Below are 26432 nucleotides of genomic sequence, written 5' to 3'. Positions count from 1 at the left end.
CACCCGCTATTCCCATTGACCAGCTTGAATTTGACCGCATACATCGTTCTTTGGGCCCCAGATGACCGGATGGGCCCCCGAGGGACATTATCATCAAGTTTACTTATTACCGCACTAAGGAAACTATCCTCTTGGCAGCCAGAAATAACCCTGATCTTAGCTTCCAGGGGCACCGCTACCAGCTTTTCGCGGACCTCTCTCAGACCACTCTCCAGAAGCACCGCCAGTTGAAGCCCTTCACTTCGGTCCTGGTGAAACACAGAATTAAATACGCCTGGGGCTTTCCGTTCCGCCTCACCTTCACCTACCAGGGCCGCAGTCATTCTGTGGTTTACGCCGGAGGCGGCCCATTCTCTCCTGGAATCTCTACATATTCTCTCGCCGGAAGCTGCTGATCGGAGCCAAGCACATTGATCTGGATCCTCGGCGAGGCCGCCTCCTTTGGGCCGCATCTGGGAGCGGTCGTCCAATAGGAGGGGGGCTCTCCCTCAGACCCCTTCGCGATCCTTCCTGTTCTTCTCCAGGCTGAAGATGAGCCTTGGAACTCCCATATATTGTCTCACCGAGGGACTACCCTGATGAGATCGTGAGTTTGGCCCTTAGGGTCTTCCCGGTTTGTCGACATTCTAGGTTGGGACTGCTCCGGCTTGCTCTTTTGGGTTCCATCCCGGGTTGGGGGGGGGGTCTCTTCCTGGACTTAAGAATCGGGACTTTTTGCTGCCGTAGCCTATTTTGGGTCCATATGATGGTAATTGGGTCTACGTTGGTGGCATTGGGTGATGGTTTCCTTGGGCTCCTTGGAGGTTGACCCGGTGGGCCTGGTTGGGTGGAAGGGGGTTGGCCCCTACGGTTGTCCGGGTTTCTATGGGGAGGTTATCGCGGAGGTCCCTGCTCCTGGGACTTTTAGTTTTATTAAGTTTTACTATATTCTATTATGTTCATTGCCTTTTTGCCCCCTGAGGGCTTCTGTTTTGATGTTTCCATTTGCAGCCATGTGTCCGGTGGTAGAGTTACCCCTAACTGTATCCTTCATGTGTAGGATGCACGACACCATTGGTGTGACAGGATTGCACTGTTGTGTATACTTTTTGTGTCTTTTTCCTTTGTTCTTTTCTTTTTCTATGTTTTTTTTTGTTTTTGTTTTCTGCAGCGTTCCGGGACGCCATGGTCCGATCGCCATTGGGAGTAGAAATTGATGGCTGCTTTGGGCTTTTTTCTGCTGAGCATGTTACGTTTATACCGCCATGGCATCACCCCTTTTAAAAATACATTCACAAAATGTTCAAGGCTTCAATTCGCCTCAGAAACGGGCTAAAATTTTTCATCACCTCAAATCGCAACAAATTGATGTGGTATGTCTACAGGAGACCAGGTTTTCTCAGTCCTCCGCTCCGCGTTATCTTTCACCTCACTATCTCATCTTTTACACGGCCTCGGCTCCTGAGAAGCGTCGGGGTGTTCTGATAGCTTTTAAACGCAATCTCCCCTTTGTCTGTGCTAGGCATATAGCGGACCCCACGGGCAGGTATTTGCTTCTGCAAGGCACCCTCTGGGACCAGGAGGTTACCTTTGTCTCTTACTACGCGCCTAACCGTTTCCAGCATAAATTATTTTCGCATCTTTGCACCATTGTTTCTCGACACTCTAAGGGTCTTCTTCTTGTTATGGGGGATTCGAATGTTACCTTGGATTCCACATTGGATAGGCGCTACGCTCGGGGAGCGACTCCCTCTCATGACTTGGTGCTGGAGGAACGTATGCGCTTTCTTTTGCGGACAGCGGGGCTAGCGGACGTCTGGAGGGAACTTCATCCAACTGAACGCGACTTTACGTTCTATTCCAATCCTCATGACAGTTTTTGTAGAATTGATCATATATTCATGCAGGTCCAGCAGCTCCCCTTGGTCCGGCGGATAACTATTCCCTCCTCACCCTGGTCAGACCATGATCCTTTGGTACTCCTCCTTGCCCTTTCTGGGTCAGAACGGTGCCCTTTTCATTGGCGCATCAATGACTCTTTATTGACCACTCAGGCTACCTGCCAACAAATAGAATTCTTTTTACGGACATACTTTATGGAAAACTCGGGATCGGTCTCTTCAGCAGTGCCCCTATGGGAAGCGCATAAGGCCACGATGCGGGGTCATGTTATACAGCTGGCTGCAGTCCGGAAGCGGGAGCAGGAACGCCAACTCTTGGAGCTTCATTCTCTCCTGGCCTCTGGGGATGCGTGTTGGAAGTCATGTCCATCCGTGGCCCATAAACGCGCTCGGGACGCTCTGGCAACAGAATTGGACCTCCTTGCCTCTTCGGAGGGGGAACGGGCCCGGCGTTGGACCAAACATAAATTCTATTCCTGTGCTAATAAGCCCGGTCCCATGCTAGCCAGGAAACTCAATTCTGTGGGGAAACCGCATAAACCGATTCGACTTCGACTTTCCACGGGTGGCTGTACTTCTAATCCCCAGCAGATTGTTTCCCGATTCTCGGACTTCCTTTCGCGCCTCTATGCTGCCCCAGATCCCTTCCCTGTGGCCTAGGCAGAGGCATTCTTTCAAGACCTCCATCTTCCTGGATTAACCGAGGCAGCACAGGTGGCCCTCAATGCTGGTGTCACCGTACCGGAAGTGCTCCAAGCGATCAAATCTTTACGGTCCACCACGGCCCCAGGTCCCAACGGCTTCTCCGGTCTCTATTATAAAAAATTCTTGGCCCTATTGGCTCCCTTTTTAGCTGCCTATTTCAATGAGTTACGACAGGGCTCCTTGCCCTCTCCGGACGCACTTAGGGCACATATCTCTATGATTCCTAAGACGACCGATGATGTCCAGGAACCGCAAGCCTTCCGGCCCATTTCTCTTCTTAATGAAGACCTGAAGATATTGGGCAAGATCCTTAGTTTTCGCATCAATAAATATTTGTGTAGCCTGGTCCACAGGGACCAAGTAGGGTTTGTCCCCGGGAGGCAGGCGGGTGATAACGTCCGTAAGGTGGTCCATCTTATACATTTTCTGCAACAACGGAAAATCCCAGGATTCTTACTGTCCTTGGACATATATAAAGCTTTTGATTCTCTATCCTGGGAATATCTGCGGTTTGTGCTGTCTCGTTGGGGTTTCGGGGATTCTATTCTCTCTTGGATTCAAGCCTTGTATTCCTTTCCTTCAGCCTCCGTTAAATACACTGGGTATTTCTCGGATCCCTTTCCTGTTGGGCGAGGGACGAGGCAGGGCTGCCCGCTGTCCCCGGCACTCTTTGTCCTGGCGCTTGAGCCACTGGCTTTAGCGCTCCGGGCTGATTGCAATGTATCGGGGGTTTCATACGCGGGACAGGAGTTTAAGCTGAGCCTCTTTGCGGACGATGCCCTTTTGACCCTTACTAATCCTCTGACAACGCTTCCTAACTTGCAACGGGTTCTTGAGCGCTTCTCCTTGATTTCGGGTCTACGTATCAACTTGGATAAAACCGTCGCTCTCAATATTATTTTGGCTTCAGATTTGGTTTCGCGCCTACAATCCCACTTCCCTTACCGGTGGGCTTCCTCTTCTCTTGAATACTTGGGCATTCGCTTTGCTTAGCTCTTTATCTTCTCTTATGCATTCCTGGCAATTTCCGCACCTGTCTTGGATAGGACGGGTTCATTCAGTGAAAATGACCATCTTGCCGAAATTGTTATATTATTTTCGCACCCTCCCAGTGCGGGTTCCCCCTCATTTTCTTCGGTTGCTTCAGGCAAAGTTTATGCGTTTCATCTGGGCCAAAAAGCACCCCAGAGTCTCTAGAAATACGCTCTTTGCTCATAGACTCCAGGGTGGTCTTGGGGTACCCAATGTAACTAAGTATTATCAGGCGAGCCAGATTGCTCCGCTGTCTATGTTGCACGCTTCCTCCGATGTTCCTCTCTGGGTCCTGCTGGAACTACCCAATTGTGCCCCTAACGCACTGTCGACACTTCTATGGCTTCCCCCTGCCCTGCGCCCTATGGCGCTGAGTCCGATGTTGCTCCATGGCCTACAAGTCTGGGACTCGGTACGTTACTCCAGTGGCCTGATGTCACCCTTTTTGCCCTTGCTTCCAATCGTTAACAACCCTCTTTTCCCGCCGGGTCTAGATCACCCGAGGGCATTTTCTTGGTGGGTGGCTCATGGTTTCTCACAGGTGCGACACTGTTTGATTTTTTGGTCCTTCCCCACCTGGAATTTCCTTCGCGAGTCTCGGGATGTTCCCCCAGCGGAATTTTTTTGGTACCTTCAATTGCGGCACTGGCTACTCTCGCTGAGGGCCACTTCTGCTTTCCCATATCAGAAATCTGCCTTTGAACGGCTTTGCCAGCAGCGGTCGGGTGCCCCGGGCCTTATCTCCCTTCTTTACGCTGCTTTGAACAGACGCTCGTCGCACACTTCTCTTTCATATGTTGTTCAGTGGGAACACGACCTGGGAGTGGCTGTGGATCCGGAGGACTGGAATAAAGCCCAGTCACTCATAGCTAAATGTTCATTTAATACGATCACGCTGGAAGCAGCCTACAAGGTATTGTTTCGTTGGTATTGGGTTCCAGCTCGTCTGGCCCAGGGTAACCCTGCCTGTAGTGATCGATGTTTTCGGGGTTGTGGCCATAGTGGCGATGTACTGCATATCTGGTGGTCATGCCCGAGGTTCGTTCGTTTTTGGTCTCGTGTGTTTGGCCTCCTTTTCACTTTGTTCCATCTCTAACCGGATAGCGTATGTACTCTCCAGCGCCTCAGGATATGCACAGCCAAAAGGGAAGCCAAGGGTACCAGGACAGCGACAACCAAAAGGAAATGTTCCACGGGTGCAGCCCTCCTCAGACGGGGAAATCAGCCACTGGATAGAGAGAAAACAGGTGGCGCACACACCTAGTGCATTATCCAAGGTTTATTGTAGGAATTAAATCATAAAAACATACTCACAGACGAAGCATGTATCTAAAAAGCATAGAAAAATTACAATGGCCACAACGGCGGGCAAGGTGTTCTCACTGTCAGTGCGGTCAAATGGCTGACGCGTCAGCCATTTGACCACACTGACAGTGAGAACACCTTGCCCGCCGTTGTGGCCATTGTCATTTTTCTATGCTTTTTAGATACATGCTTAGTCTGTGAGTATGTTTTTATTATTTAATTCCTACAATAAACCTTGGATAATGCACTAGATGTGTGCGCCACCTGTTTTCTCTCTATCTTTGTTCCATCTCTCCATACACAGAGATGCTCGGTATGCTTTGCTTCATTGCCCCATACCGGGCCTCTTGGCTCGTTAGCAGCGGTTGGCTTCCTATTTGTTTTTATCGGCCACTAGGACAATTGCTCAGGCCTGGAAGAGTCCGTTTGTACTTTTTCAGGGGGTGTGGGATCGTATGACTACTATGATGCTCAACGAACAGATGTTGAGTATATGCAACGACTCTCAACGTAAATTTTTGAAAATATGGGAGCCATGGTTGCAATATGCCTTTCCCACGCTCCCCCCGGCCAGTGTGGGGAGATAATGGAGTTTGGTATTGGCGCTCATGGACCCCTGCTCTTTCGTGTGTGTATTTTTTTTTTCTCTTCTCTGCTCTTCTTCTTTCTTTTTCTGTTTGTTTTGGTGTGACAGTGGACAGCTGTCTTTAGTTGCGATAGTCAGAGTTTCACTGATGTTATTGTAACTTATATGCCATTGATAGCCCCTGCGTGGGCATACGTTTTGCCTTATTGGAATTAGAGCGTTGTCTGCGCTATTATGCCTTTTTTATCGGTGCATTTGATAGCCCCTGCGTGGGTGCGTTTTGTTGCCTCTGTTTTATACTGTTTAAAATTAATAAAGACCATTGAAATACAAAACACAAAATACATGAAAAACGTAACACGTGTGCATTTTCAAGGCATTTCAGACCTGGTTCAGAAAACCATTTTGCAGTGCATTTTTCTTTTTTGCATGCGCGTTTTTCTGATGCATTTGCAAAATTTTTTTTTTGTGGCCAACTTGTTGCTGGGCAGATTAAAAAACGCAGATTAACAGCATCCCATCCACCCTATAGCAGAAATACTGCTACAGGGTGGCACGGGTGAGCAAAATCGCACATATATATATTGCATATATAATTTTGCATTTCCGGGTAGAGGGCACGTGCGGTCATTCACGACCACAGCTGTCAATCACCGGGTCCGGGCTGGTAATTTCCGACGATCACCGATGGTGAGGAGGACCGTTTTGTTTACTAACAGCCAACCAGGGCAGTGTGATTACAGTGAAACACACACACACCACCCCGAAGTAAAACACTCCCTGCACACAGTTAACCTTTTGATCGCCCCTAATGTTAACCCCTTTCTGCCCAGTGACATTAGTACAGTGTCAGTGCTTTTTTTTTTTTTTAGCACTGATCACAGTATTAGTTTCACTGGGGATGTCAGTGACACCAAGTCAGTTCCCCCCAGTCTCAGAGTGTCCGCCGCAGTCCCACTATAAGTTGCTGATAGCTGCCATTACTAGGAAAAGATAAAAAATCCAAGTATATATACCGCCAATTGTAAACGCTATAACTTTCACGTAAACCAATTAATTTACACGTATTGGGATTTTTGTTTTTAGCAAAGACATGTAACAGAATACATTTTGGCCTACATTTATGACGAAATTTGATTTTTTTAAAAAATGTTTTTACTGGACATGTTTAATAGCAATAAGTCAAAAATATTGTTTTTTTTCTCAAAATTGTTGGTCTTTTATTTTTTATAGCACAAAAAATAAAAAAACACAGGTGATCAAATACCACGAAAAGAAGGTTCAATTTGTGGGGGAAAAAAAAGGATGTAAAATTTAATTTGAGTGCAGCTTTGCATGACCGTGCAATTGTCAGTGAAAGTACCGCAGCGCCATAACGTAAAAAATGGCCTTGTCAGGAAGGGGGGGGTAAATCCTCAGGAGGCCAAGTGGTTAATGTCCAAGTGCTATGTTCCTGTTGTGTCGTGGCCAGGGATGTGGTCACATGGAAGCATACAAGCAGCAGTGGCTGTTAGAAAAATAGGAAGAAGAATTCTAATATTTAATTACAGCAAACAGTGGATAAACAATCTAATTATGGGCATGTGGCCATATTTATTATGGGATTAAACACAATCTTAGGGCAATTAGTTCCTATTCTGTTGTGACTGGAGGGTAAGTGAACACATGTGAGGATAGCAGTGGCAGCTAAGGAATGTGTGGGCATGTTTCTGTTGAAGTGTACATTCAACATGTACAGGTCTAGTGTACCCACCCACACTCACTGCAATTCCCAAAAGCTGATGGGAAGTGTAGTTTCCTGAGAGAAGAGGATATGATGTTATCCCTGCTGTTTTACTTCCCCCTTGGCAGATCAGATGCTGTTATCTTTTGAATTACAGAGGTGACTTCCTGAAAATTCAATTAGACTTTTCTCTTTGATGGCAATGTATTAACAGTTCAGTGTTTTGTGTAGGGTGGTGTACTAATGGGTGTTTTTTTGCCTATCGCAGAGTTCTTCTTTAAGGATACACGTCTCCTATGGTGCTCAAGAGCAAATCTGCTGGAATGTGAAGGCACTTCTTTGTGTCTATATTTAACAATAAAGTTGATAGGATTATTTCTAAGAACTAAGAATGTATTATTCTTATAGCCACAATACCTTGCTCAGACAAGGAAACAAGGGAGCCTTTCTTCAAGAACCACTGTCCTTCAATGTTTCCAATCACAGAGAATGCCCAACAGGAGCCACACATGCCCTGCACAAGAGATACATAACAGATAAGGATTAATCATTATGGAAAAAAAAGATAAAGGTTTACAGGTAGATTTTATTTGCAAGAAAAATTAACAGTGCAAAGCTGATGGTCCAACATTATTATTAGCATAAATATGTTTTATGCTAATAAGTACAGGACATATGCAAATTTCTAGACACGTATATGTGCATAAGACATAAATATCCCATATTATGCAACCAATGTTTGAAACAGCTGCAAACACCTATTGCTTAGAGTGTGAGATGCATTATAAGATGTTAGATGCCTGACATATTTACATTGGTAAAATGTAAATAGGAGTTAAGTATTGTATACTTTCAAGAGGAAATTTACACACCACCTAAATTGATCAACTGTATAATATGATTTCAACTTTGTATTAAAGTGTTTGTCTAAGCCCAAAAACAAAAACATATTGCTGCAAACATACTTAGATGTGGTGGTTGCATTAGTTTTATTTCTTCAAACTTTTTTCTCCCCTACTTGCACCTGGTGATCCTGCCCATAACAAAGTTCCTATCTGAGGGGGGGGGGGACAACACTCACAGAGGGGGTAGTAAAACTGTTGGATAATGAGTGAGGAATCCCAGGTCCAAATTAAGGCCGTTATCTCTTGTATCAAATAGAATTATCATTCTTAGTTCAAAAGTTTTCCTTTCCTGAATAGTTTTGAAATTTCCTCAATATCTTAGTTCTTAAAGGAAATTTCAAAACTATTCAGGAAAGGAAAACTTTGAACTAAGAATGATAATTCTATTTGATACAAGAGATAACAGCCTTAATTTGGACATGAGATTCTTCACTCATTATCCAACAGTTTTCCAACAAATTTTTGATAAAACTGAGTTTTATAGAACATTTATTTAGCTCATTACATGAAAGTAAAGTTAATAATATAACATAGATTAAAAAATCTTCAGTTTTACTCTATGATTTATAAGGATAGCACCAAGTAGGCATGGAATGAACACGTTGGCGACATATTGCAACATCTATCCAATTCTTCAAAAACAATCTCTTTTAGAGCTTGGATGCCTGATGGAGAGTGATGCTCAACTTGTCTCTTCAGAATTCCCCATAGGTATTTGATTGGATTCAGAGTAGAAGACATAATTGGCCATGGAATCACTTTTCACCCTGTTCTTCAGAAATTCAACAATGGCCTTAGATGTGTGTTTTGGATCATTGTCATGTTAGAAAAGTGCATAACGACCAAGGGCACGGAGTGATGGTAGCATCTTCTCTTTCAATATACAGCAGTACATCTGTGAATTCATAATGCCATCAATGAAATGCAGCCTCCCAACACCAGCAGCATTCATGCAGCCCCACAGGAGGACACTGCCACCATCATGTTTCACTGTAGGCACCATGCATTTTTCTTTGTACTCCTCACCTTTGTGACACCATACAGTTTCGAAGCCATAAGTTCTAAAGACATTTATCTTGGTCTCATCACTACAGAATATAGAGTCCCTGTAGTCTTCTTTTTCAGCATGGGTTCTTGTAAATTTTAAGTGGGCTTTTTTGTGCATGGGCTTTAGGAGAGACTTCTTTCGTGGACGACACCCATGCATGCTATTCCTCTAAAGTGTATGCCATATTGTGTCACGGGAAACAATCACCCTAGTTTGGCTTTCTACTTCTTTAGCTAATTGCAGTGAACTTGCATGGCGACTTTCTTCAACCCTTCTCATCAGAAGATGCTCCTATCGAGGTGTTAACTTCCGTGGATGGCCTGGACGCCTCTGTGAGATGGTTGCAGTTCCATCATTGATACATTTTTTTATCACTTTTGCTACAGTATTCTGCCTGATATGTAAAGCTTTGCTGATCTTCTTGTAGCCTTCACCTTTCTTGTGTAATATTTATTTTCTTTCTCAGACCTTGTGACATTTCTCTTCCATATGGTGCCATTGCTGACAGCATGAAATAGGAAGGGGTTTCTTTATTAACACCTTTTTATGATCAACTGTCTGCTGGACACCTATTTAATGAATAGACTCACCTGTAGTTGAATTTTGGTTAATTAGGATTTTGTTGTCTAAAATTTAGCTTTGCTCCCAAGACTTTCATTGGGGTTTATGCATTTTTGCAACATGGTCTTGAATGAAACTGTTAGGAAAAATACTTTGTGTGTGCAAATTAACAAATCTTGTTTGCAATCAATGGACCGCATTTGTGGGAGTATTTTGCAGTACAATGCCCTATAGAAAATGATGATTCTGAAAGGAAAGGTTTTCTGACAAATCTGTTAGGATGTACTCATTTATGCTGAGCACTGTATGCAGATGTTGACACCATTTTTCAGAAGATCATGCAAACATTTAACATTGAAAAGTTAAAGTTGTATTACTTTATTATGCATTTTGCATGACATAGAGAAGTGTAACACTTGTAATATGCTTATATCTACAGTGGGGATCGAAAGTTTGGGCACCCCAGCTAAAAATTTGTATTAATGTGCATAAAGAAGCCAAGGAAAGATGGAAAAATCTCCAAAAGGTATCAAATTACAGATTAGACATCCTTATAATATGTCAACAAAAGTTAGATTTTATTTCCATCATTTACACTTTCAAAATACCAGAAAACAAAAAAATGGCGTCTGCAAAAGTTTGGGCACCCTGCAGAGTTAATATCTTGTACTGCCCCCTTTGGCAAGTATCACAGCTTGTAAACGCTTTTTGTAGCCAGCCAAGAGTCTTTCAATTCTTGTTTGAGGTATCTTTGCCCATTCTTCCTTAAAAAAGTCTTCTAGTTCTTTGAGATTTCTGGGCTGTCTGTCACGCACTGCTCTTTTAAGGTCTATCCATAGATTTTCAATTATGTTGAGGTCAGGAGATTGCGAAGACCATGGCAAAACCTTCAGTTTACGCCTCTTGATGTAATCCCCCGTGGATTTCGAGGTGTGTTTAGGATCATTATCCATTTGTAGAAGCCATCCTCTCTTTAACTTCAGCTTTTTCACAGATGGCATCAAGTTACCATCCAAAATTTGCTGAAATTTTATTGAATCCATTTCTCCTTCTACTCGTGAGATGTTCCCTGTGCCACTGGCTGCAACACAACCCCAAAGCATGATTGATCCAACCCCATGCTTAACAGTTGGACAGAGGTTCTTTTCATTAAATTCTGTGCCCCTTCTTCTCCAAACGTACCTTTGCTCATTCCGGCCAAAAAGTTCAATTTTAACCTCATCGGTCCACAGAACTTGTTTCCAAAATGCATCAGGCTTGTCTATATGTTCATTTGCAAAGTTCAAACGATGATTTTTGTGGTGAGGACGTAGAAGAGGTTTTCTTCTGATGACTCTTCCATGAAGACCATATTTGTACAAGTATCTCTTTATAGTGGAATAGTGTACCACAACTCCAGTGTCTGCCAGATCTTTCTGGAGGGATCGTGCAGTCAAACGTGGGTTTTGAATTTTTTTTTCTCACAATCCTGCGAGCTGTTCTGTCTGATATTTTTCTTGGTCTTCCAGATCTTGCTTTAACTTCCACTGTTCCTGATGACTGCCATTTCTTATTTACATTCCGAACAGAGGATATTGACATCTGATAAACGCTTTGCTATTGTCTTATAGCCTTCTCCAGCTTTGTGAGCGTCAACTATTTTCAGTTTCAGTTTTCTAGACAACTGCTTAGAAGAACCCATGGTGCTGATTGTTGGGGCAAGGTCAGATGAGTCTGGGCATTTAAAATCTTTGAGATTGACATCACCTGGTCTTCCCAGACGATGATTGAGAACAATCCATGACACTAGCAGGTCTCAGCTTTGCAAAGGGGGCAGTGCATGCTATAAATTCTGCAGGGTGCCCAAACTTTTGCAGACGCCATTTTTTTGTTTTCTGTTATTTTGAAAGTGTAAATGATGGAAATAAAATCTAACTTTTGTTGACATATTATAAGAATGTCTAATCTGTAATTTGATGCCTTTTGGAGATTTTCCCATCTTTCCTTGGCTTCTTTATGCACATTAATACAAATTTTTAGCTGGGGTGCCCAAACTTTTGATCCCCACTGTATATAGTCCTCCCACGCTCTACGTCTCCGTACGTCTCCTAGTCTATATGTAAACCTTACCATATACCAAATGGGAAAATACTAAATAAAAAGTAATTGGTACTGCGCTAATTCTAAGTATGTAGAAATGTCTTTATGAAATATTCCTCACAATATAATCTTTCATAATAAAATAGATAAACCAAATCACAAAAATAAATTGTTGAAAAGAATACACATGAAACATCCAAAATGGTGGATAACAGTGAAAAACACACATAATATACAAAAGGTGTAACCTAGGTACATCACTATTATTAAATAGGTGAATATGGGTGAAAATAATACTACTAATTAACCATAAATGGTGCCAACATAAACAGTGATATGATCCCTAAATAGGATCCCAACAAGACAGTGATTAATAAGCACTGTCTTGTTATATCCATTTATAAATATTCCCCCTTTTTTTGCTATATCGTAATGTTCCAGGATTGAGGGCATACTATTAATGTATGCATATTTAGTTCCTCCATAAGATCAGAGGAATGGTGCCCTACATGTCCTTTAATATGTACTTCAGTAAAATGGCCACCGGGAGTCCACCTTTCCCCCTTTTGAGTGACAGATCGACTCCCTGCAGTAGATGTCACCAATCACGTTACCCTGAGGAAGTCACGTTAGCGTGACTTAACGCGCGGGACGTGGTGATGCAATTTCCGGACAAATTTTGGATAGGCAGGTAATAGATCTGTTAACACTCTATCTGCTTTTAGGAGGGGCCAATATTTTTTAAAAATGCTCTCAACTTTCTTATAATGAACATTAAAATCTAAAATAATAGACAGTTCCTCCTTAGATTTAACTTTTTTGCTCTTATTAGTGTGGAACGGTCCATATTGGCTACCTCTTGTATAGCTTCATTGATAAGAGTCCTGTGGATACCCTTTACTAATAAAACATTCTCGTATTGTTTTAACTTGATCCCTAGAATCATTTTCAGAGGTACAATTCCTTCGTAGGCGAACACATTGCCCCTTGGGGATATTCAGGAGGATAGTGGCAACTATCTATAGGTATAAAACCATTTCTATCCACCCCCTTGAAAAAAGTTTTGGTCCCCATTTCCTCCCCTTTGAGTATCAATACTAGATCCAAGAAGTTAATTTGTACATTGCTATGTTCCCAAGAGAATTTGATATTTTTAATGTTATTGTTAAGCTGATTCAGGAAGGCAAGAAGGTCACCCTCCTCCCCTTCCCAAACTATGATCTATATACCTCTTGTATAAATTCAAGCCCTCTGGGGGGTATTCATATATTGCCTCTTTTTCTCAGAAAGCCATGAAAAGGTTTGCAACACTGGGGGAAAAACATGCCCCCATAGCTACCCCTTTTATTTGGCAAAAAAATGGTGATTGTACCAAAAGTAGTTGTGCTGTAAACAAAAATCAAGACACTCAAGTATTTCAGGTATTTTCTTTGTGGCCAAGGTAGTTCCCTTAGGCCCCAGTTAGTAGCTTCTATAGCATCCTATAATTGTATAAAGAGAAGACACATCAGCGCTAGCTAGAAATATAGATGTTGAATTAAACTCAAGTTTATCTAATATTTGAATTAAATGCTTCGTGTCTCTGAGATATGATAGGGTATTTTAACTAAGGGTTGGAGAAACGAGTCAATATACTGCCCAAGACGAGCACTCACTGATTTGATTCCATTAACAATGGGTCTTCCTGGCAGAAATTAATATATGAGTTTATATGATACTTATAAACTGATCATTTTGATTATATTCATTTATAAATATTCCCCCTTTTTTTGCTATATCATAATGTTCCAGGATCGAGGGCATGCTATTAATGTATGTATATTTAGTTACTCTATAAGATCAGAGGAATGGTGCCCTACATGTCCTGTAATATGTACTTCAGTAAAATGGCCGCCTGGAGTCAGCCTTTCCCCCTTTTGAGTGACAGATCGACTCCATATAAATTGCAGAGGTCACCAATCATGTTACCCTGAGGATATCACGTGTTAGTGTGACGTAACGCATAGGACATGGAGACGCAATTTCCGGGGTGGACGCCATCTTGGTACTCCAATACACATCTATGCAAGTACACCCACAGCATGTGGTTTCTCAAATGCTTATGTAAAAGATGTATACATGTGAGTGGGCATTCGTTTTACTTCTTTAAATAAATGAATACGTTATCACACTATGGGAGCATCTTCTTTTCTATTTCTTCTGGCTGCATGATGATTGGCTGATCCTAAGTTTATTGCTCTGGAGAGGTTTCCTGCTGTGCCGGTATCCACCAATGAGGGGGATTGATCCATCGCTGTACCTTTTACCTTCTGAAGTGGGTCCTGGTTCCTGGTTGGTGCGATATTGTTTGAGAAAGGAGTTTTGACCCTGTAGGGTCACTCCATGGAGGTGAGGGGGAATTTTGCCTAGTGTCGGATCTCCTCCTTTTGTGTATACACCTTTAAAACACCAGCACAATTTAGGGACTATAGAACACCTTCACTGATTAAGGTGTTTTGGACTTTATGATTTTGATTGTATCGCATGGAGTTTATGTGTTCATTATATATTGGGTCATCCATATATGTTTTGTTTGGGACTTATTTTGGTCCATATCATTTGTGCCACTTACTTAATTGTTCATCCACTTTACCCCTTTTTAGGGGTCACTGTTATATGGTTCACTTTTATTTATTCATCAATACTTTCATTTTATGCGTATGTCCTGTCTGATCATTTTTCTCTAGCAACAGAGTTGGGTTACATAAGCCTTGTGGCTTATTTTCACTACATACAGTTTTATACTGGTTTTGCTTTTTTGGTTATTTCACTTTCATTGATTCTCACTACGTGCACTATGAATGTGTATATATTTTTTTATCTCCTATAGAAACGGTTTAGTTGCAACACAGTAGATTTGCAGCATCTTTTCACATCACAGCACTATTTAGTGCTTATTAAGCACTGTCTTGTTGGGATCCTATTTACGGATCATATCACTGTTTATGTTGGCACCATTTATCGTTAATTAGTAGTATTATTTTCACCTATAGTCACCTATTTAATAATAGTGGTGTACCTAGGTTACACCTTTTGTATATTTTGGGTGTTTTTCACTGTTATCCACCATTTTGGATGTTTCATGTGCATTCTATTCAACAATTTATTTTTGTGATTTGGTTTATATATTTTACTATGAAAGCTATATTGTGAGGAATATTTCTTAAAAGACTTTAAACATACTGAGAATTAGCGCAGCACCAATTACTTTTTATTTACTTGTAATATGCTGAAAACATTAATGGCAGAAAGGGTTATACTTGGAAAAACATTGTGAAAGGTACATAACTCTTCTACTTCCCTGGTGGTGGAATACTGTCAAGAAATTATATCCATCCACACATGAACAAAAGTCTTGGATAGACAAGAAGCTTTAGGAAAGTTGTTAGGGTTGACTAGAATGTATATTTTATGTTCCAGTAATAAAGAAGGGGTAAAAGGTAAAGAACAAGCCTGTAACCTCTGGGAAAAAGGAAGGTCAAGGACCAAAGCAGTCCTGGGAAATAGTATGGAGTTAAGAGGTCTGTTTGTAGAAAAGTCCATAATGAGCCTTGTCAGTTAATAGTAGGTGGAAAGAAGCTAATTAGAGGCTATATAATATTTAGGAAGATGATAAACAGAGAGTCCACCCAGCCTACTGTTGCAATGCATGGTATGTTTATAGATTCTAGGTATGCTCCAGGGTTGAAGTGTAGAAGGTTCGGGGCTGAGATAAATCTTCTAAAAATGCCAAAAAACAAAAAGAAAAACACTGTGGAAGGTGCTGCAAATTTGATATGATCCTTTCACTGCACTGTCGTAATACACCTATAGCAGGGGCAGTACAAGGGTTAATCATGCCAATAATTTGATTAGTAATCACTAAATTACCAAAGTGGGTGCATACCAATCTTCCAGTGCCTCACTACTGTCTGCAGTAAACACGGAATTAACACAAATGTATACCCAGCATGGGGCACTTGATAGGACGAGGTTTATGCAGAAGGCTTAAACAAGAAACTATGAGAAGTTTATTTTTTTTTACAGTAGAGAGCAGTACAACCCACAGGGCCAGGGGCTTTTACAATTTTACACCCTTGAAAAAGTTAATTAAAATTAGTGATGGCTGACAAGGAAGAGGTTGGGCATCATGATTGCACTAAAAAAAGTTATCTACATTTTAGGAATCCTGTGAGAGCTCAAATTTGAAGAGATTTTGGTAGGTGTAGAGATAGTCGTAATTTTTTTTTTCAGTTGGAGGCAACTTGTTATTGGGGGGGGTAATTTTACATACATGTTGATGTTCTCCCATATTCTTAGTTTAGCTGCTAGTCTTTTTGTCAACTGTTTGTTATAATGCCATGAGCTTGCTCTATTCTGTTGGATTCTCAAAAAGCCAACTGCACATTGGTGTTTTTTATTTGTTGGTTATTTCTTGCTGAAGTGTTTTTTTGTTCCAAAATGAATCGGACCTCTATTTCTTTGCTTTTACGGTAAGTGGTATTTTGCATAAGAAATCCTAGAACGTATGTGATGTTAAATATAATTATATATTATACACTATTGTAACATATATGTAAGATATAGTGTAATATACACTGGCCAAACAACATCTATTTGGCATTTAGAGAAGGGGTGTTCCTAGCAAAATAAACCAGATACGTGATTTGAAATGCCAGTAATCACAGATGGGTTGCAAAAAAGAGCTTTATTAAGTAAATTTTGTTAAGTAAAGGCTGATAATACTATATCATAGTCTGCCCATTAATTTTGAATGTTTCTAGTGTTAATTAAATTTGTTGGAAGATTTAGGTTTGTATCAGTCCTTGAATAAGGTCTGAAAGATGAAGAACGTAAGTGAAAGTGAAAATTGTAAACAGAGAGTTAATACAACACGGGTTATATGACATAACTTTATTAATAAATGAGTGAGGAAAAAGTGTTAAAGATGTTTAAACCTTAATACATTTTTTGTAAGGTCAAAACAATAAGCTGAAAGGAGCAAAATGTAAAAAAAAAAAAAAAAAAGTTCAAGGTATCATGTCCCAAAAAGTAACAATTGGGTCCAATTATAGGTTACAGGTCCATGCCCTTAAGTACAACATCTGTTCAGGGATAGTTTCCACATGCCATCCATTTTTAATGGCCATTTTGTAACAGTCCCTATATCTAACATTAATGTTTGAGCTACTGAAAGGATGTTATCAAAAGGTACAGTTACCATGCAAGAAGCTTCTTAGTATATGGTAAGTAGACGATGCCTAATAAAGCAGTGCCATATTGCTCACGTATGCTGCTAAGGAATATTGAAGCATATGATCCTTTAATATTCCATTGGGTTGACTAGGATTTAATGTAATGTAGAGGTCATAGGTCCATACTGCCCCGAACTACATCACTGACCTAATATCCAAGTACCGCCCAGCACGCACACTCCGCTCCTCACAAGACCTCCTCTCTAGTTCCCTGGTCTCCTCCTCCCATGCCCGCCTCCAGGACTTCTCCAGGGTGTCACCCATCCTCTGGAACTCCCTGCCCCAACCCATCAGATCACCTACTCTCCTCTCCTTTAGGTGCACCCTGAAAACCCATCTCTTCAGGGAAGCCTACCCTACCCCCTGCTAACTTGCCGACCTCCTCCACTCTTCCTACCACTCCATCCCCCACAGCCATCTCCTCCTGTGCCACCATCCCCTCCCTCCTAGATTGTAAGCTCCAAAGAGCAGGGCCCTCAATCCCCTCATGTTTTGCATTGTATTGTTATTGTTCTGTCACATGTTCTGTCCCCCTTTGTAATGTACAGCGCTGAGCGAACTATTGGCGCTTTATAAATACTGTATAATAATAATAAGTCACTAAATGGTTCAGGCTAAAAGAAAAAAAGAAAGACGGTTTACATTTTAGAGCAGGCATTGGGCTGATAAGGAAGGTGAGTGGAGTAAGGTTTATAAATAGCTTAACAGTGTTCAGGAAGCCAGGAAAGGGAGTGAGGCCTTCATGTGGCTCTTGCTTGGTTTAGGTTAACATAACCTGATATTAAAATCACATTACACTGCTTGAAATTGCAAAAAAATTAGTATAAGATAATAAACTCTGATCCTCATCTAAATCACAACAATAGACAAACACAATGGCTTAAGCTGATAACGCACAAACCATTATAATTTCTCCTGTCTTTATTGAACACACCCATTAAACATTCATAGTGCTGGAGGAAAAAAATTGATTTTTTTCTACATACAGTTGTGTTCAAAATAATAGCAGTGTGTTGAAAAAAGTGAATAAAGCTCAAAAGCCTTCTTATAGCTTTTATTTCCATACACACAAATGCATTGGGAACACTACACATTCTATTCCAAATCAAAACATGAAGAAAAATATATCAAATTTGTGGTGTTCCTCTAAAAAAAATTGAAGAAAAGTGAATATTAGACTGTTCAAAAAAATAGCAGTGTTTGTATTCTTCTTTACAAACTCAAACATTCACTATATAAACTGAAAAATGTTTGAAGATTTTGCTTTCCTTTGAATCACTTAATTAATATTTAGTTGTATAACCACTGTTTCTGAGAACAGCTGTTCATCTGTGTTGCACGGAGTCAACCAACTTCTGGCACCTGTGAACAGGTATTCCAGCCCAGGATGATTGGACTACATTCCACAGTTCTTCTCTATTTCTTGGTTTTGCCTCAGAAACTGCATTTTTGATGTCACCCCACAAGTTTTCTATTGGATTAAGATCCGGGAATTGGGCTGGCCACTCCATAACGTCAATCTTCTTGGTCTGGAACCAAGATGTTGCACGTTTACTGGTGTGTTTGGGGTCGTTGTCTTGTTGGAACACCCATTTCAAGGGCATTTCCTCTTCAGCATAAGGCAGCATGAGCTCTTCAACTATCCTGATGTATTCAAACTGATCCATGATCCCTGGTATGAGATAAATAGGCCCAACACCGTAGTATGAGAAACATCCCCATATCATGATGCTTGCGCAACAATGCTTCACAGTGTACTGTGGCTTGAATTCAGTGTTTGGGGGTCGTCTGACAAACTGTCTCCGGCCACTAGACCCAAAAAGAACAATCTTACTTTCATCAGTCCACAAAATGTTGCTCCATTTCTCTTTAGGCCAGTCAATGTGCTCTTTGGCAAATTGTAACCTCTTCAGCACGTCTTTTTTTTCAACAGTGGGACTTTGCGGAGGCTTCTTGCAGATAGAAGACACCTATGTGAAACCAAGCTAATTGTAACAGTACTCACAGGTAACTTTAGACCTTCTTTGATCTTCCTGGAGATGATTGTTGGCTGAGTCCTTGCCATTTTGGCTATTCTTCTATCCATTAGAATGGTAGTTTTTCACTTTCTTCCACGACTTTCAGGTTTTGGTTGCCATTTTAAAGCATTTGCAATCATTTTAGCTGAGCAGCCTATCATTTTCTGTACTTCTTTATATGTTTTCCCCTCTCCAATCAACTTTTTAAGCAAGGTACGCTGTTCTTCTGAACAATGTCTGGAACGATCCATTTTCCTCAGAATTTCAGAGAGAAATGCACTGGAACCAGCATGTACAACATTTGCTGCCTTCCTTCCTTAAATAAGGGTAATAATTGCCACCTGTTTTTCAAAGAATAAATGACCTCACTAATAGAACGCCACACTGCTATTATTTTGAACATGCCCCTTTCAATTAGTGATTCAATTACACAGAATCAGCAGCATGCATGTCATGACTGTTGGGTCTGTTGGATTTCTATTACTCTACTACACCTGCTAGTAAATTATTTGCCATGTAGAAATATCATTTCTACCAACAGTGATTGATCAGGTTAGTGATGTCTGACTGCTATTATTTTGAACACAACTGTACTTGCCTGTAAAATCAATTTCTTTGAGTACACCATGGGATGCAGAGCAGGCTATTCATGACTATGTGGGTTATATGCCACCTATAGGTGAATGGACACTGGCCGACCAATCAGAGTTAGTCCTCCGCTATATAACCCTTCCTACACAGGAAGTACTTCAGTTTTGTAGCAAGCAATGAAAGTCCATAAAGAGGGGAGGGACCTCTATGTTACATGATGTACTCCAAGAAATGGATTTTACAGGTAAGTATGAAGAAAAAAATCCAATTGTCTATCGTACATCACAGGACACAGAATGGGGTATTTATGACTATGTGGGATGTCTTAAAAAAAAAACAAATAAAAACTTTGAGGGGTGAGTGACACCATAATAGCCATCATCAACAATCCCCCAGGACAGCCATTAATAATACGCTGTGGCCAAAGGCAGAATTCATAGTGGCTCTGACATCCACCTGGTAAGACTGTGATCTCACCTGAAAGATTGGGACTTTAACCATCAAACCATAGACTTGAATGACTAACTGGCGGATCTAATGATAAACAGTTGACCCCGATACCGCCTGCCCTTTCTGGACACTTCTGGAGCACAAAATAGGATTACTGACCTGTGACGCCAAACTGACAAGTCAAACTACAGAGTAAGCAGGGCTCTTTCCCTGCCAACTGTGGATTAGGAATAAATAAAGGCAAGACACTGTCCTGATTTTTCTTTATTAAAAGAACAACACATTTCTAGCAGATAGTGGCCAGCACTGTCAAAAGTCTGACAAATGTCGATGTGGCGGACGACCCAGCAGCGTGTCTGCTGCACCTTACTTACCATCCCATCAAAAAGTACAAGGCTTCGATGACTATTCAACTGCTGAATGCAGCGGAAGCCTGTATGCCTTTGTGTTGGAGATCTGTCAACCCACCCACGAGGTCCCTTTGATATTCCAACATTAACGAGCTGAGAGACATGGAAGACCTTACAGCTACTTTATAGGACCGAGGACAGACTTTCCGAGACACCGGGAGATCATAGCAATACTTTGTTTATACTGAAGCCTATCTTTAGGGAACCCTCAATCTGTCTGAGGTGTCATTTTGGCCATGAGCAGACCCTGGGTGGGAGAGAAGGTACACCTTGCCTCACCCTAGCTGGCTTTCTTCTCTTCCTTAAGCCTTTTTTCTCCTTTCTCATCTGCAGATTCTTGACTTTGATCTTCTTCCCTTTGTTCCTGACCAGCTTTTTCTTCTCTCTCTCTTTTTTTTCCCTCTCTCTCCCCCCCCCCCCCTTCCATCCTACTTTCACTCACTGTCTCCTCCTTTCATATGCTGATTTTTTTCAATATGCCTTGTCTATACAGTGCCTGGTTCTCCTTACAGGGTTTTTCTTTCTTGGTTTTTTGGGATACATCCGGTGACCCTCATACTTTTAACTATATATGCTTTTTATCCCATAGTCCATGTCCTCAGGCACTCCTTAGTAGGCAATTTATAGATATTCACAACGACCTACTGCTTCCTTCACTGACCATTAGTCCCTCTTATCATTTTTTCCCTTTCTTTTGTTCCGGTTTGTTGTATAATATTTCCAGTTTACTTCTGCATATCTCTGACTTGACTATTTACATGCCATTTGTACTTATATTTCTGCATATATTGTACCATGCAATTTCTGGCTATATAAATAAAGGAATTATAAAAAAAGAAAAAAAAATTCCAAGTGTAGGACAAAGTGGACTATATTGTGGCCGGTATCTAGATAAATGAATAGATGTCAGGTAGGTTCTGTGAAGTATGTACAAGTGAGTAAGCTGGTCTGACAACTTTGGAGAAACCGCCTTACTGCAGTCTAGCACCTCTTCCTAGGCTTCATCTTCCAAGCCCCTTACTTTTGCCTCCCATAAGGATTTAAAGGGGAAGTTCCGCTTAAGACTATGTTCCCCATTAAGGATTGGCACCTTTGGAGGGAGGCTGTGATTGCCTAAGGCGATCAGGAGCAGAATGTATGCTCCCCCCTTCCCTCTCTGTAGTCTTGTGGGACACGTGACAGGTCCCAGAAGACTACGGGCCATTCACAAAGCATCAGTGCTTCTCGCGCATGCGCATGCGGCTGTGAAGCCGCAAACTGTCACAGCTGGTTGCCCACACTGAAGATGCCGGCGCCAGGGAAAGAAGACGACCGGTGAAACCAGCGGTGGTAAGGACTCCGCTGGACCGAGGGACAGGTAAGTGTCTGTACTTTAAAAGTCAGCAGCTACAGTTTGTGTAATTGCTGACTTTTATTTTTTTTCAGGTGGAACTCCACTTTAAGTTGGCAGGCCAAGTCTGTGGCAATTGATAAAAGGAGACAGTTATAGAACGTAGACATAAGCTTTTCAGACTCCGAACCTAACATCACATCCAGGGTATGCAGAGCAACCAAGTTCGGGATGGAGTCGACGAATTGTGTGGCCAGTGTATGTCAGAGTTGGAGGTAACAGAAGAGCATAAAATTGGGAAGCCCAAATTCTGATTTGAGTTATCGAAAGGATTTGATGCCTCCACTGGAGAATACCTGGAAAACATACAAGACTCCCCTAGAGACTCACAATTGAAAATCAGTGATGGTGAACAGTTCAAGAAGATGCAGATTATCCCACAAATGGGTGTGGGCATGTATAATAGGGGTATGCAGCTTACATGTGGTCAACTCCCAGATTTTCCAGTGGTGGTACAGTAACCCACTTCGACATCCCATAAATAGGGGATCTGGAACGCCTTCGAGAAGAAGTTGAAAAGGGTGAGTAGCCCAGGAGAAGCACGGGGAGCATACTAGGGCAAAATACCAGTCTCTATCGCTTTTTTCTAGGTGAATAAAATGGGATGATTGAGCAGCCAAGTAATAAAAATTAAAATCTGGGTTATGCCCAGTAGGTGAATGGGATTCTTGAGAATTTGCCAAGACAATTTATGACAAGTGTTGCCCCATACAAAGGTATTAAACAGGGAGTCAAGGGATTTAAAGGTGCGCAGTGGTAAATATACTGGAGCATGCCATAGGATAAAGAATTGTAGGTAAGAGCACCATTTAAATCAAATTGATACGACTCATGACCCCCAAAGGAAGTCAAGTCCATGCCAATTTGGCTTTCAGTGTTGGGTATAGAGGTTCCAGATTGAGCAGAGGGTAATCCTCTGCTAAATGAGTAACCATGACTCCAAGTTATTTAATAGAGCGGACTCTAAGAAGAGGGAAATTGGCCTGTTCCACTGTGGAGACTCAAAATAAACTGGGACAAATCCCAGATTCTCCCACTGGATTTTGGAATCCAGAAAATTGCCCAAATTGGTCTATAAGATCTAGAGCAGCTCTGAGGGAAGGGCCCTCATTTGTCAGGTACAAAAGTATATCATCAGCATATAAGCTCACCATTTCAACCAACTGACCAGCACGTAAGCCGCAGATCGCGGGATGTGATCAAAGAACTGTAGCTAGGTGTTCCACAGTGGGCACCCATGACATATACCTCTAGATAGGGAGAAAGGGTTGGAGACCCTACCATTAACCAGGACACTGGCTACTGGGGCATGATAGAGCAATTGAAGCAATTTAATAAATTTGGGCCCAAATCCAAATTTATGAAGAAATTCCCATAAATACCCCCATTCTACCGAGTCTAATGCCTTGGTGGCATCAAGAGAGACTACAACTCAGGAGGCCATTTGACCATGCAAGGCCTGTAGATTCATCAAAAGCCTCATCAAATTAAATGCTGTGTTTTTGGCCAGCATGACCCCGACTTGGAACTTGGATGGATCAAGTGACTGATTACCTTACACTATCCTGATTTAAGTAAAAACTAAAAACCACTTTAGGCAGGAAGATGGATGAGGAAGCAAAACTACCCTATCATGATGCAAAACCAAGAACGGCTCCTTACATGAAACACCCACCAGCTTTGAAACTTTTATTGCCGAAGTGAGAGTAGCCAAAGAAGCCACCTTCCAAGTCAAATGATTAAGATTCTTAATTGGTTCAAAAGACGGCCTCTGCAAGGACAGCCAAACTCACAAGGACACAAGAGCTGCCTGACAGACGGTACTGTCCGTGTTACACCCTGCACAAAGTACCAAACAAAAAGTGAACACAATGGTCCATTTCTGCAGGTGCCACTTCCTGGCCTACCAACAGGCAATAAGATTTCCAGGTCCTGTAATGGAAGCTCCATGAAGCCAACATTCTGACGCTCATAAAGGTGGAGAAAACAGGACCCAAGACCCTGATCTTACCAGGCCTGGGTTTAAATAGCCAAGCTTTCAATCCTAGCAAACATACAGGAGACATTATTGGACCCAAGACAATAGGTTTGGGCAGAACAGAAGTGTCCAAGGAGCGTCCCTTCCCAGATACACTATGTCGGTTCATCAAGCCGTCCTGGGCTAGACTGGGATACCACTATTATTAGAGTTAACTCCTCCCAGACCCTGCACTAGAAACACAGTTGAATCAACATTGTTGAATCGGGGGGAAAGCATAGATTAGGATGAACTGGTCCCTAAGGTGTTACCAGTGCATCTACCCCTTTTGCCAGTGAGACTCTTGACCTGGATACAACCTAACTTGGAGAACCTGGAAGTATGTAGATCCACATCCTGAGTTCCCAAAAGCTGGCAGATTGCCAAGAATGTCTCAGGATGCGGGGACCATTCTCCCGGTATCAGTCTTTTCCTACACCTGGCATATGTACTGCCGACAAAGACCGCACATGCTGTTCTGACTCAGACAGAAAGTGGTTCACCCTTTACTTAACCACACAACTCCTGGTACTGCCCTGGTGGTTGATATATGCCACTGTAGAGTCAACGTTGAATCAAACCCAGAGTACAACCTGTGCAACTGGTTCGTCCAACAATCCAGATCAAGGCGTACTGCCCAAAATTCCAAGATACTGATGAACAGTATTTCCTACTGTGGAGACAAAGTCCCCTGAATTGTAGCCACCTCTAAATCAGTCCCCCAAACAGAGAGTCTGGCATCGGAGGTAACTATGTTCTATATCACTGGAAGGAACATTACCCTCCAGATTCCAAAGGACCAACCACCAATTTCGGACTTTGCAATACCCTGGGGACAAAGCCCTTCAACAATCCAATGCTTGGACCTTCATGGGTGTGGGAGAGAGATGTGAGGGTGGGTGGAGAGGAGGAGGGGATTAATACCAGGCCCTCCCCTCAGGCTCTGGGGGATGGATTGCCCACCACTCCCGTTATTTTTCCTCTCCCCACCTCCCCTGTACCCTTAGTGAGTCTTCGGGGAAGATAAGCAGAGATGGCGGGGGGTCAGGAGGCTAAATAAGATATTTAACTCTCAAACCCTATGCTGAGAGCTAGAGGTAGGAGTAGGTATGCATGTTCAGATCTATACTCTAAATTAGGAATCATCAGTGGGGGAATCTCACGTCAGATTCCAGGGCAATATACAGTGGATAGAAAAAGTCTACATACCCCTATTAAAATGTCAGGTTTCTATGATGTAAAAAGATGAGATAAAGAACTTCCTCCACCTTTAATGTGACCTATGCACTGTACAACTCAATTGAAAAACAAACCAAAATCTTTTAGGGGGGGGAATTAAACATAAAAAATAAAATAAATGAGGTTGCATAAGTGTGCACACCCTCTTAACTGGGGATGTAGCTGTGTTCAGAATTAAGCACTCATATTTAAAATCATAATAAATAAAGTGCAGCGCTAGTATGTAATCATAAGATAAATAAATGAATAAATAGATGAATCATGTGCGTAAGTAATAAATAAATAATCAATAGTTCATCCGATAACAGGGTAAAATTCAGAATGGCACAGATGGATAATCTTCACAGCAGCAGATTACTAAGTGTACTTGTGACTGGAACCAAATGGTAAGAATGCTCACTCACCGAAAGTGCATAGGTAAAGCACATGTAAATATATAACCACCAAGGATCTCTGGGATGGGCGGATGGTGAGCTTCCTTCTATGTTATGGTCATCAAGTATAGGGCAGTAAAATAATCTGCTGGGTCCAGAGATCCCCTTAAGGATGGACAGGTGCTCAGCCTGGGTTCAGGGCTCCCTCCTCTGGATGCAGTGGGGATTATCTGCAGGCTTAATAGCTCCAAACAGGAGCCAAAAAACAAGTATCCATAGTGTAGTATGTCCAAAACATGTTTATTGCCATAAATAGTTAAAAACAGGGTAGTATGCAAAAATAAAGAGAGATTGCAGAGTTATGCAGCACTAACCCCTTATTAAAGATGGCCACCGGGCTTCCTCGTGGCTCCGGCGGCGATGACGTCATGCTCTGCTAGCTCCTCCTTAGGCCTTTCGTGCATAGCACATCATCAGAGGGGAGGCTAAACAGCAGTGTGGCAGACGTATATTACTTAAATAGGGGAAATGGCGCGTGCGCATTTAGCTGCCGCCATTTTGTTGGAGTCCCCACAGACGCCATGTTGCCGTGGATCAAACAACATTGAGACACACTGCTCCCAGACAGCAGTAACATATCTGACAGATAGGAAGAGACGGCGTTAACACTGCAGCCCACAGGTGATGGATAAGGGGCTGGTCATGTAATGTGACCTGCATACTAGGCATAAAATGAAATATACGTAATATTATATATATATATATATATATATATATATATATATATATATAAAAATAACACATATATATATATATATATACATATATATATTATACATATATAAG

At 41.9% G+C, this 26432-nt stretch overlaps 1 protein-coding gene across 4 annotated transcripts in view; it reads right to left on the bottom strand.

Annotated features, from left to right (window-relative positions):
* The window catches only part of LOC149451932 (cathepsin F-like), a 492728-nt gene that overhangs the window by 314618 nt on the left and 151678 nt on the right, over positions 1–26432 (bottom strand). For all 4 annotated transcript variants that reach the window (XM_089689960.1, XM_089689959.1, XM_089689958.1 and 1 more), the window contains exon 8: positions 7649–7745. In XM_089689960.1, coding sequence (XP_089546086.1) covers positions 7649–7745 — 97 coding nt within the window. The remainder of the gene's footprint in view (positions 1–7648; positions 7746–26432) is intronic.

Source organism: Staurois parvus, unplaced genomic scaffold, assembly GCF_062004578.1.
Source record: "Staurois parvus isolate SC_StPar_1 unplaced genomic scaffold, SC_StPar_1.0 ptg000505l, whole genome shotgun sequence".
Taxonomy (NCBI): domain Eukaryota; kingdom Metazoa; phylum Chordata; class Amphibia; order Anura; family Ranidae; genus Staurois; species Staurois parvus.
This window is presented reverse-complemented; position numbering and strand designations above follow the sequence as displayed.